This window comes from Xyrauchen texanus, chromosome 49 (genome assembly GCF_025860055.1).
Source record: "Xyrauchen texanus isolate HMW12.3.18 chromosome 49, RBS_HiC_50CHRs, whole genome shotgun sequence".
NCBI classification, from domain to species: Eukaryota; Metazoa; Chordata; class Actinopteri; order Cypriniformes; family Catostomidae; genus Xyrauchen; species Xyrauchen texanus.
The window spans coordinates 26288304-26301946 of NC_068324.1; the positions used below are offsets into that span (position 1 = coordinate 26288304).

The window sequence follows — 13643 nt, forward strand, 5'->3', positions numbered from 1 at the left end:
TTCTCCAGGGCTCAAAATACCCTCAAACCCCAGAGGGTTAAACTATGGTTACTTGGTGAAACTTGTTGAAATGTTTGTTACCAAATATAGTATACTTGCTTTGGATTTGAATTTTGGAAAATAATTCTGAACATTGCAATTACCGTACAGAAACTGTAAACCTAAAACCGTGGATCCGTTACACCCCTAGTGGGTGATACAAGTAAACAATTGTTGCAATATTCTTGAATTTTGGGTCGACAACAATTTATATGACGATATAGCCTACATGTTTTAATCTACTCTGTGCGATTTGTTTCTCCCTCCTTATTTGTGGAAGAACACATGCCGGTAGGAAAACTTGATGGCATCACCAACAGACACTACAGGCAGTGGGGCTAATAGTGGAGGGACAGTTTGACACCACTGTAAATGCAGCGTTAACAAGCTCTTCCTCATTTCCTCTTGAAAAGTAAAGTGATTAGAACATGAGGTTCTTTCTAAGAGCTCTTTTATATATGAATGTGAAAATGGCACCTTTTAATGCAAAACATAATTTTTCCTCCAGCATTTGACTGCTTTCGGAGTCGTCCTGCATTCTGTGTTTTCATCTTTCTCCATGTTTGTTGTTCTCACTATCAATCTCATGTACAGCATGGTGAAGCATCACACGCACAGATATTTACATACCGTGACACAGACGATAGTATATTTGGAGTGGTGGTGGCGTAGTGGGCTAAAGCACATAACTGGTAATCAGAAGGTTGCTGGTTTGATCCCCACAGTCACCACCATTGTGTCCATGAGTAAGACACTTAACTCCAGGTTGCTCCGGGGGGATTGTCCCTGTAATAAGTGCACTGTAAGTCGCTTTGGATAAAAGCATCTGCCAAATGCATAAATGTAAATATCTTTTCTGGTTGACACTATACCATCGTCACGATAAATATTGCTATACCACCCAGCCTTACTTAGTTGTATCTGTTTTTTTCCATGTTTTCCTTTTTTTTTTTTTTTTTTTTTTCTCTTTTTTTTTTTTCTTAAGGGTTGCGGAATGTGAAGCATGATTATTTTCTATATAAAGCATTATTTTTTCTGTTCAGCGTGTAATGGGATGGCTTGTGATTGTTGTAGGAGGTTGATGCTGCAGCGCTCCTGCGTCTGTATCTGAACTATGATCATCTGGAGTCCGCAGCTGAACTCGTGCTGGAGTTTGTGGATGCTCTGCTCGGGAAGGGACATCAATATTTTGGCATAGAGGTATTTACTCCTGACTGCTATTATTACATCACGTAAACTGTTAAGTATTTGTTTTGTTTGGTTTGGTTTTGTTTGGTTCAAAATCTTTACAGAAATGGACTTTCATAAGTGAAAATTTGGATAATTTTATAATTTGGATTGCGCTCTACATAGTCATTAACTCTTCTCACCACCCAAATTGAACTCCTCGAGTTTAGCACACAGAACATTTGATTAAATTTTGCAAAGATAATGATGCCATACTCTAATAAGCAAAACGATACACATCACAAACCATGTAGTAGGGCTGCACAATTAATCGAGATTACATCTGTCGCAATTATATAATCGTGAACGTGTCAGTTACAGTGTTCCATTTAAGTGAACTCTCAAAGCGCCAACATTTTGTACTTATTTTTTTGGCTGTTGTGTGCATGAATTTATCAGAGGCATTTAAATTAGTCGAAGTCATATAATTAATTCTCACTTTCTAAATTATATTATGTATAATTTATTCAAAATGTAAATAAAATAAAAAAGTTATTCCCATGCAATTAGAATAATAAAGCAATTCAGGAACAGTTGTCAGCCTGTTTTAGATATGTTGCCTACAAAGAGTATTGCATCCAAAATAAGTATTTTAATGTCAATTCTAAAATAAATCGACAATTATGATAATGCAGCCCTACATTGCAATACTTTTTGCTCATACTGAACTATTTTTCTGAAGACTCGAACTGTCTTTTGTATGATGGACACATGCAATGCTGCCTTAGAATTTGGTCAAAACGAGGTGTCTTATGAGGCAGCATAATTAAGAACTTTTTGGAACAGCCTTCACATTTGGTAGTGTGCCTGTGATTACCTTAATGCTGCCTATGTAGGGAGTTCACTAGGTTCTGGAAGAGAGCTTTTAGTCTCATAAATAATAATTCTTTCTGTAACATATTTTGTCTTTTTGTTTGTGCCAGCGTCCGCTCTCAGCTACAGCATCTCTGGTATGGTTGCCCTACACATCTATCGATCAGCTGTTAAGAAGTCTTGGTGAAAGTCAAATCAATGAAAAGGTGAAACATTACATCACCATTAAACCTTGTTTCCAAACATAAGTTTGGAAAGTGCTCCATAGCCAAATGTGTGCCCATTTAATGCTTTTCTTTTTTTTCCTTTAGGCATAAGATGTATTAAATGTGATTAAGCTATTTGCGTACATTTGAAAGGGAAATCTTCATTTGATTACACAAACATCTAAAGAAAGAGACAAATTGTCCACTTTTAGATTTCTTTGTGTACTAAACACATCATGTTTTCTCTTTTTAAATTCCTCTGATTATTTGCTTCCCTTACTCAAGTTTACCCTCTCCATTCATTTCATTTGTCTCCTTCAAACATCTACTCTATTAACACTGTTAACATGACACGTGGCGACTGCTTTGGAGTAGGTTCCGTCATGAAGTGATCTTGGAGCGAGAGAAATGCTCTCTTTAAAAGAAAACACTCCTTGCTTAAGGCAAACTCAACATACTCTTAAAACAGGTGTTCTGTTCTATGAAGACTTTATTATTGTGACATTTTGTTAAATAATCTAGTGGTCTGACATTTGGAGTGTTTTGTGGATATGAAATATAAATGTATGGTTTCTTAATGTTTTTTTTTTTTTTTTTGCCTTCTCTGTTCACAGATGTACAAGAATGTGAAAGATAAACTAGCGGAGTATCACAGACTGGTGGATCAGAGCAGCAAACACAGACTCATGGCACGTTAACTGCACCTCAAAACAGATTTTCAAACATTTCGTATGAATCACATACATGAAGTGAATATCTCTTGATGGTATATAGAGAGGTTCTCTGCCCCCTACTAAAATTGTTTCAAAGTGTTGGATTAGTGATTTGATAATGTTAAAGTTGCTCTTGATAAAATAAGAGTGTATTTTTATAATAATACTGTTTAAACTTTGTATGTTGTGTTTTTGACAGTGTAAGTTAATGTAATAAAAAAATGTATCCAATAAAACAAATAAAAAGGTTTTCCTTTTATTGTAATATCTTGGAATGCAACAACCCAATTTCTCTCCCGATCTGTTACAAATATATATATTTTTAAATCAGTTTAGAATGTCTGTATCTCACTGGCTGTGTTTACATGTACACCAATACTCTAATTATTGTAATAATCTACTTATTCCTTATACTCTGATTAAGATGTTTACATGATTTGGTCAAACCTCTTCAATCCTGTTTACATGCTACTTGCCAATACTCTTGTTATTCGCTGATAAATGTGACGTTTTAATGCTTTTTATAAAAGAACATTACAAAAAAACATCTAGTTGCAAATATGTATCTTTAAATTTAGCTTAGCATAAGGAAAATGTGTCAGTTTGCGAGTCTTTTTGAATGATTTATTTAAAGAACTGGTTAATAAGAGTCATTTTTGTCTGTTTTGATTTATAAAGATAATCTGTTCACAAATTATTTGTTTTTCGTACTGCACTGGTTGTTGTGTCTGTTTTGATTCACGAAAAATAATCTGTTCATTGGAGGCATTTGTTCGTGAATCGGAATACACGCGCTGGATGTTGTTGTGTTCTGCCGGCGAGGACAAGTTCATTTGAAAGATGTACTTGCCATTTCTTTGCGGTATACAGTAAATTGTATCTCACCAACATACAATACAGACTGCAAACGGACATTCACAGCTCGGGGAAATATGTTTTCCTTTGCCGAGGGAACTGCTTAAAAACAGTGCAAGAAACTGCCGTTCCCTATTGAGTCAGTTCATGAGACACTGCTGAACGCTTTGGGGAAAATTCCTTTTCCACGACCTAGTTGAAGCCTTTGTATCATAACAATCTTATGATTGGCAATGGTGTTTGAACCCCGCCCTTTTAGGTGTGCATTTTCTCTATTTAAGCAGGCGCTCACACACCATTTCTTCAGAATTGTATTCCTTCAAGGCCGACATAATATCATCTTGACTACCACCTGGATCAGCCCTCTCTTTGCCGTCGACGGACACCAATCAGCAGACAGGATTCCCTGCAAACGCATCAGGACGTTCTTCGCCTGACTCTCAGCACCTGCAGCGAGGATAACCCACCCCCTCTAGTGTTCCGGCAAAGAAGTCCCTCCACCTCACAGCAGGTTTGGGCTCTCCGCAGTGAGACATCTACCTGCTTCCCGCCGTATCCAAGCAGGAGCTGTATCGTTTATTTATTTATATATATATATATATATATATTAAATCCTTCCAAGTGACGTAAAACATACATAAAAGAGCCACTCGTGTATGCGGCTTTTTAAAGATGTCATGCCGCAAGTGTTCCTGTGAGCGACACATTGCTCCGTCGGACCTACATGACCAAACACGCCCACGCCAAAGCAGCTCTCATGGAGACAGACTGCACTGCGAGAACATGAGTCTCAGGACGCTCTGCTCTAGAGTCAAGCCTCCTGCTTGAGGGACCACATGAAAAGGCACGGCGTGGCCATGAGGTAGAGCTGGAAAAAACTGAAGCCCCACGAGCCCCTCAATCTTCGGCTGCAGCATCCTTGCCAGTACTGTATGCACATGATGACTTCTGGTCTTCTATGTGCGATGTGGTCATATTTGGCAGGTCTGATAATGATACATGGCATTGGAGATTGGAGAATGGTTCATGGAGGATGCTGCAGCCACTTCCCCCAGCAAGGGTGAGGAGCGCGCACTGGCCACTGAGAGCTTCTTCGGTCCCCTCCAGATGAGCTGGCAAAATCTCACCAGCAGGCCACATTCCGGAAAACTGCGCCGTTCTTCCCTGAAGTCCACGACAACCTCACAAAGACCTGGCCTGCGCCCTATTCGTTTTGTGTCCAAATCGGAGGAGCTGCAGTCCCTCACAACAGTGGACCATGCTGAGGATTAGGGTTATGCTAAGCTTCCCCCATTGGAGAGGCGTTTGCAGCACATCTCTGTCCCTTTGCCCGTGTGGGATGGAAATCCTGCACTGCCCACCCTTCCATGCCAATTTATGTCCACACTGGCTGGTAAAGCTTACACAGTGGCTGATTCGGTGCTGCATGGCATGACTGTGCAGCAAGTCTTTCAGGCAAAGCTCCTCAAAGATGTCGAAGTGCAGCTTCTGTTTATTTATGTTTTTGAACTTGTGCTTGAGCGTAACATCCATCTGCAGCACTGGCACAGGCACACTTTGGTCAGAGTGGAAGAAATGTGATAAAGCATTTACATGCCAGTATAAAGTGATTAAAATAGGAGAGAGCTCCATATATCTTACAGCGATTATCATTACTCTGATTAATAGCTTAATCGCAATATTCTGTTTACATGAACAACAGTTTTTGTTTGCAAACAAATATATTTACTGTTTTCTTTGATACACAGTGACTGGGGTTAAAAAAATCTGAGTGAAAAATATTAGGTTACTGTCATAAAAGCTTTGTTTTCCCTATACAACACCATCGATTTTAGATCGTATTGCACTGAACTTCTGTAACTGAATATAGAAACACCATAATGATTTTAATCCAAAACTTTTCTCAGACCTAGCCAATTGAATGTTAGATTTTGATTATAAATATTATATTATAACATTAACATTCAGAGGATTGTACCTGTGTATCTTGTTACTGGAAAGACTAGCATATGTCTGGATACATACAGTTATACACCATAACAAGAAGACAAAAGCAAAAATACTTTTTCTAAACAAAACATTATTGGGAAAACAAATCACACACCAGCCTATAAAATACAATACAATATAATTTATAGGGGTTACTGTGGTTTGTCGGCAAGAGGGGTTGGTTGCCAGAGTAATTTTCTGGTAATTTGATAATGTTATTTTGATGATTTGTAAACCTGCTTGAGCAAAAAATTTTATGGAAAGAGTGTGATTGGTTGCTTTGATTTTGTTGTGGTTTGGCACATCAGTATTTTGGCTGAATTGGCTAGCACATCAGATATAAAAAAAAAATCCATAATTCATTATCGTGCAGTATTTGTGTATAAAAATGCACAATGTATAGCCATAGTCAAAAGTATTGGCAGTGACAAATTTTGTGTTTTGCACATGTTTCTATGGTATACTGGAAAACAATAATGAGCATTTCATGAGTTTTAAAGACTTTTATTGGCAAAAACATTCAATATATGCAAAGAGTCAATATTTACAGTGTTGACCCATGTTCTTCATAATCTCTGCAATTCACTCTGGCATGATGGATATCAGCTTCTGGACCAAATCCTGACTGATGGAGATCCATTCTTGCCTTATTAGTGCTCCGAGTTGATCACAATTTGTGAGCTTCTGCATGTCCACTCGCCTTTTGAGGATTGGCCACAGGTTCTCTATGGGATTAAGATCCGGGGAGTTGCCTGGCCACGGATCCAAAATTTCAATGTAATGATCTCCAAGTCACTTCATTATTACTCTTGCATTGTGACATGTTGCTCCATCATGCTGCAAAAATGCTCCTGGGTCGTTGGGAGAAGTTGCTCTTGCAGGACGTTTTGATTCCATTCTTTGTTCATGGCAGTGTTTTGGGGCAGAACTGTGAGAGAGCCCACTCCCTTGGATGAAAAGCAACCCCACACATGGATGGTCTCAGGACGCTTCACTTTTGGCATGACACAGGACTCATGGTAGCGTTCACCTTTTCTTCTCCAGACTATCGATTTTCCAGATGTCCCAAACAGTCGGAAGGGGGGGCTTCATCTTCTACACAAGTTTTTATTTGAGAGAAGTGGCTTCTTTGCTGCCCTTGATAAGAGGCCATTGTCCATAAGTGTTTGCCTCACTACTTTGTGATTTCACTAATCATATCAGCAGCACCTGGGAAAGTACTAGTCAGGTGAAATCATTCTGAATGGATTAAAAGAGCAGACTGATTGCTATAAAAGGAGAGAAGTGCTTCCAATCATTGTGTTCTTGTTTGCAATGGTTACCTCCTAAAGAAAGACGTGCAGCCATCATCGCTTTGCAGCAATTTCCTTGCATGTGAGGCCATTTTGATGCAAAGAATATTGCACCTGAAAGAACCATTAAATCGGATCATCAAGAACTTCAAGCAGAGGGGTTCAACTGCAGTGAAAGGGCTTCAGGGATATCCCAGAGTGTCCAGCAAACACCAGGACTTGTCACCACCAGTGTAGAGCTTGCTCAATATTGGCAGCAGATTGGTGTGAGTGCATCTGATGTTAGCTGGTCATTTTGTCCGCCCGGCCAAACTGAGCGATCGGGGGAGAAGGGCTTTAGTCAGGGAGGGTGACCAAGAACCCGATGGTTACTCTGACAGTGCTCCAGCATTTCTCTGTGTAGAGAGGAGAACCTTCCAGAAGAACAACCATCTCTGCAGCACTCCACCAATCAGGCCTGTATGATCGAGTGGCCAGATGGAAGCATCTCCTTAGTAAAAGGCACATGACAGCCCGCCTAGAGTTTGCCAAAAGGGACCTGAAGGACTCTCAAACCATGAGAAATAAAAGTCTCTGGTATAATGAAACAAAGATTGATCTCTTTGGCCTGAATGGCAAGCGTCATGTCTGGAGGAAACCAGGCACTGCTCATCATCTGGCCAATACCATCCCTACAGTGAAGCATGGTGGTGGCAGCATCATGCTGTGGGGATGTTTTTCAGCGGCAGGAACTGGGAGACTAGTCAGGATCGAGGGAAAGATGAATGCAGCAATGTACAGAGACATCCTTGATGAAAACCTGCTCCAGAGCGCTCTGGACCTCAGACTGGGGTGAAGGTTAATCTTCCAACAGGACAACAACCCTAAGCACACAGCCAAGATAACAAAGTGGCTACGGGACGACTCTGAATGTCCTTGAGTAGCCCAGACAGAGCCCAGACATGAACCTGATTGAACATCTCTGGAGAGATCTGAAAATGGCTGTGCACCAACGCTCCCCATCCAACCTGATGGAGCTTGAGAGGTCCTGCAAAGAATGGGAGAAACTGCCCAAAAATAGGTGTGCCAAGCTTGTAGCATTATACACAAAGACTTGTTGCTGTAATTGGTGCCAAAGGTGCTTCAACAAAGTATTGAGCAAAGGTGTGAATACTTATGTACATGTGGATTTTTATGTATTTTTTTTTATAAATTTGCAAAGATTTAAAACAAACTTATTTCATGTTGTCATTATTGGGTATTGTTTGTAGAATTTTGAGGAAAATAATTTAATCCATTTTGGAATAAGGGTGTAAACGTAACAAAATGTGGAAAAATGTAAGCGCTGTGAATACTTTCACTGTACAGTATATAATATGTATATGTATGTATATTTGTGTGTATGTATATACGTGTGTGTGTGTGTGTATGTATGTATATATATATATATATATATTATACACACACATATACAGGTGCTGGTCATATAATTAGAATATCATCAAAAAGTTGATTTATTTCAGTAATTCCATTCAAAAAGTGAAACTTGGATATTATATTCATTCATTCCACACAGACTGATATATTTCAAATGTTTATTTCATTTAATTGGGAGGATTAAAACTGACAACTAATGAAAATACCAAATTCTGTATCTCTGAAAATTAGAATATTACTTAAGACCAATACAAAAAAAAGGATTTTTAGAAATGTTGGCCAACTGAAAAGTATGAGCATGTACAGCACTCAATACTTAGTTGGGGCACCTTTTGCCTGAATTACTGCAGCAATGCGGCGTGGCATGGAGTCGATCAGTCTGTGGCACTGCTCGGGTGTTATGAGAGCCCAGGTTGCTCTGATAGTGGCCTTCAGCTCTTCTGCATTGTTAGGTCTGGTGTATCGCATCTTCCTCTTCACAATACCCCATAGATTTTCTATTGGGTTAAGGTCAGGCGAGTTTGCTGGCCAATTAAGAACAGGGATACCATGGTCCTTAAACCAGGTACTGGTAGCTTTGGCACTGTGTGCAGCTGCCAAGTCCTGTTGGAAAATGAAATCTGCATCTCCATAAAGTTGGTCAGCAGCACGAGGCATGAAGTGCTCTAAAACTTCCTGGTAAACTTCAGAAAACACAGTGGACCAACACCAGCAGATGACATGGCACCCCAAACCATCACTGACTGTGGAAACTTTACACTGGACTTCAAGCAATGTGGATTCTGTGCCTCTCCTCTCTTCCTCCAGACTCTGGGAATTTACTTTCATCAGAGAACATAACTTTGGACCACTCAGCAGCAGTCCAGTCCTTTTTGTCTTTAGCCCAGGCGAGACGCTTTCAGGGTATCCGCGGGGTCTTGAAAAGTATTAAAAGGTGATAAATCAATTTTGGGAAAATTAAGAACCTTAAAAAGTATTAAAAAGTCTTATCACAGCTTTATAAAGTCTTAAATTTTGAAAGTATTTTTTCTGAATTAGCTGTCCAACAGTTTGAGTCCCAAAAACATCGTAAAAGTGTGTGAATTTAGTCATTTTTATTAAAAAAAATGAACAGGTACATAAAAAAACTAGGCTATTGTGGGTGTGTTCGTAAATTGCCTCTGAGAGCACCAGAGCGGACAGGCGGACGGAAGTTCAAAAGCACAATGTACGCTCTGGCGTTCCCAGTGCGTATTACAACGCACCGAAATGTTTTAAGAGAAGGTTGGTGAACTCATGAACAGAATGGGGAAGTGCAAATTTGCAGCGTCCTGGATGGAAATGCCGGACTTCAAAGAGTGGCTGCAGCCAGTCGAGGGGAATGTCAGGGAGGCATATTGTACATTATGCAAGAAAAAAATAAGTATTGTGTCAATGGGCATTAACTCGTTAATGGCACAACTGATCACGAAGTCCGACATCCTCAGAAGACGTAGTAAAGAAAAACGGAACGAATTGGTCCAAACTGAGAAGCTGCTGGGAACAAAATCAGAAGAACTGCGGCACATGTCAGCATGATTGTTGTTGAGGGTGGAGCAAAGTTTTGTTTTGTTTTTTAATAAACTTTGCTTTGATTTACTATCCCAGCCTATTTGATTTTTTTGTATCAGAGCGGTCTATAGTCTTTATCACAAACTAAAACTGTTAAGTTAAAAGTATCACTGATGTAAATGGTTACAGCTTGAAGTGGCGGTGAGGTATTAAAAAATATTGAGAAGTTCTTGAAAAAGTCTTAAAAAGGTATTAAAATTAACTTCAAGATTCCTGCATATACCCTGGCTTTTGACGCGGTGTCTTGTTCAAGAGTGGCTTGACACAAGGAATGCGACAGCTGAAACCCATGTCTTGCATACGTCTGTGCGTGGTGGTTCTTGAAGCACTGACTCCAGCTGCAGTCCACTCTTTGTGAATCTCCCCCACATTTTTTAATGGGTTTTGTTTCACAATCCTCTCCAGGGTGCGGTTATCCCTATTGCTTGTACACTTTTTTTCTACCACATCTTTTCCTTCCCTTCGCCTCTCTATTAATGTGCTTGGACACGGAGCTCTGTGAACAGCCAGCCTCTTTAGCAATGACCTTTTGTGTCTTGCCCTCCTTGTGCAAGCTGTCAATGGTCGTCTTTTGGACAGCTGTCAAGTCAGCAGTCTTCCCCATGATTGTGTAGCCTACAGAACTAGACTGAGAGACCATTTAAAGGCCTTTGCAGGTGTTTTGAGTTAATTAGCTGATTAGAGTGTGGCACCCAGTCTCTTCAATATTGAACCTTTTCACAATACTCTAATTTTCAGAGATACAGAATTTGGGATTTTCATTAGTTGTCAGTTATAATCATCAAAATTAAAAGGAATGAACTCTTGAAATATATCAGTCTGTGTGGAATGAATGTATACATTATCCAAGTTTCACTTTTTGAATGGAATTACTGAAATAAATCAACTTTCGGATGATATTCTAATTATATGACCAGCAGGTGTTAAGATGACATTGTCGAAATTATTATGTTGTTATGAATGACGGATATTACAATTGATATGCAATAGCCAAAGGATATTATTACAGATCAGATTAATCTTTATACAAAAATAAGCAGAAATGTGCTGCTGCAGTATATGAGCAATAATACTTGCACTGTGGGAATAAATGTTTAAGTATATTACAAAGTAAAATCTTTAAATCTTGGGATCTACCTTTACACCTTTGGTGAAAATGTGAGTATGCTATCCACGAATATACTGGCTCACTTATTTAACTTACCCTCATATATTCACTTCCATTGTCAGATTTGTCAATGGAACAACAGATTTGTGTTCCTTACTTTCTAACAATATATTGCTTATGCTCTTATTTACGGTGTCGTTGTATATACATACATTTTATCAATGTACTTAAGTATGTTTATTGAAATTGTATGTGTAAACCATAATGATACAGATTCATTCATATACATTTTTATGATGTTCATATTTAGGTCCAATGATAAGAGTTCATATCGTCAATATAAAAATGACAAGAATGACACCATAACCTACATGAATAGCATGTCAATGCAGTTCAAAATGTTTTATCTGTGAAAGGAGTGAAATTCTTTGAATGCTTGTTCCACCAAAGTGCAGTCCTCTTACACAACATATATATTCATATTGCACTATTTAGCATAATGCCAGGCATCCCAACCTGCAAAAAGTCATTTCAGGGAGGTATCCTGGACCCTTTTTTGGGGCACTCTCCCTCTGCCATGGCGCTCCTGTGTCTCGATACACTGTCCTGATTATTTAGGTTCGGGAGAAGAGATAAAAGCCCGCCCACACTGACAATTGATTGGTTGACTTACCGAAACAGGCCAATCAGGATGCTCTCTGTCTTCACTTCTTGATGCACACACACACACACACGCACGCACGCACGCACGCAAGGTCTCTCGCTCTCTCCCTCTCTGCCGTGCGCGCTATACGGTTTGGAGCACAGTCTAACCGCTCTTGCTCGCTCGCTCTTGATTCCGGGAGATTTTAACTAATTTGCGGGCATCAGGGAGCCGCTATCAATACGCGGGAGACTCCCGGAACTTCCGTGAGACTTGGGATGTCTGTAATGCACATATTTGACATAATAAACCTATAACAATGCACATTAAACAAACAGATTATTCACAACTGAAACGCTAGCAACATAACGTGTTCTTCTACACATCAAACATCACAAACGCTGAGGCAGCTGGACATTTAAGTTAAATTACATGGAAATGTAAAACACATTGAGTTTGGCAAAAGACCAAATCAAAGAGAAATGCACAAACTGTCCTGTAATGCTTGCACTATTGAAGCCTCTTCTCAGTTTCAGCTTCCGTTGTTACTTTATCCAAATTAATATACTTAATGTTTTTTTATTCACACTTTCATGATCTTAATTAACAAATTCCTACGTTGCCTTGCTGTTAATTGTGTGGAAAAGATTGATTATAAACGGCTTTGTAGACGGAAGAGTTTTAAACTCGCTGCACCGCTGTCTCGCCAATTGACGTCATGCGCATGCACGCGAGAGGCACTCCGATTCTGGCAGGATTCCAATTTCGGCACCAGCAGATAACCCAAAATGTCTCTCACATGTACGGTTTGAATGCGCACGTTAGATGTGTAACCAGAAAATAAAAAAACATCATTAATTTTATTCATTTCCCACACATATGTTAATCAGATAAAGTTTAGGAAAACGTGCAGGTTGGATAAACTTCAGGTTATTTACCAGTGTGTGTGTGATATGACTGTGCAAATGCAGTCGTGTTCTTACGAACTCGCTCAATCACTCCTTTACCTGATTAAAACATGCAAACGAATAATCTGATTTAAATCACAAAAGCTTCATTGGATGTTTAAAATGTTATATTTAAAAGTAATAGGTAATTACAGATAATACAATCATAGGCTGAGTTGCAAAATGACCTCATGCTCACAATCCAAAATGTCTTGCCTCTTCCATGCACATGGAGAAAATATGGTATAATACATGTGTCATACTTTTGCTTATCAGCATGCAATTTGAAGAGACCAAGTCCTCCCATAATGCATTCCAGAAAACAGCAACTTACTGCTATTACATGAAAACAGTATTTTGCTGTTCAATTTCCATGTAAATTTACAGATTTGTTTTTACAGTGTAGGTATGCACAAAACATAATCCCCAAATTATGAATGTGTAAAAATGACTTTTATGAAGACATTCATTTTTTTTATGGTAAAGGTCAAGACCAGCATTTATCATCTAGGGAGTTTTTTTTTTTTTTTTAGCAACATTTGGCAATGTTATGTTATTTGCCACTTAATTACTGTAGGAGCCAAATGAAATGATTGTTCAAGCCACTAGATGGCAGTGTGCACTAGTGGTGTGGGTGTGGTCACCTGTTAATTTAGCTTGGTATTTAAACTTCCCATGGGTTGTATCAGGTGACAGTTGGCGGGAACATATGGTTCTTACCATAGAGCCACATAAAGCAATGTGTTTACACTCTCTCTCTCTATATATATATTTTCATTAAAAGGACAAAAAGTGTCTGAAATGG

General features: G+C 39.1%; 1 protein-coding gene across 2 annotated transcripts in view; it reads left to right on the forward strand.

Moving 5' to 3' along the window:
- The window catches only part of nup160 (nucleoporin 160), a 105644-nt gene extending 102396 nt beyond the window's left edge, over positions 1 to 3248 (forward strand). For both annotated transcript variants that reach the window (XM_052122432.1, XM_052122433.1), the window contains exons 33-35: positions 1114 to 1239; positions 2190 to 2285; positions 2900 to 3248. In XM_052122432.1, the coding sequence (XP_051978392.1) occupies positions 1114 to 1239; positions 2190 to 2285; positions 2900 to 2983 (306 nt within the window). In that variant the 3' untranslated portion in view covers positions 2984 to 3248. The remainder of the gene's footprint in view (positions 1 to 1113; positions 1240 to 2189; positions 2286 to 2899) is intronic.
- The last annotated feature ends 10395 nt before the right edge of the window (positions 3249 to 13643 follow it).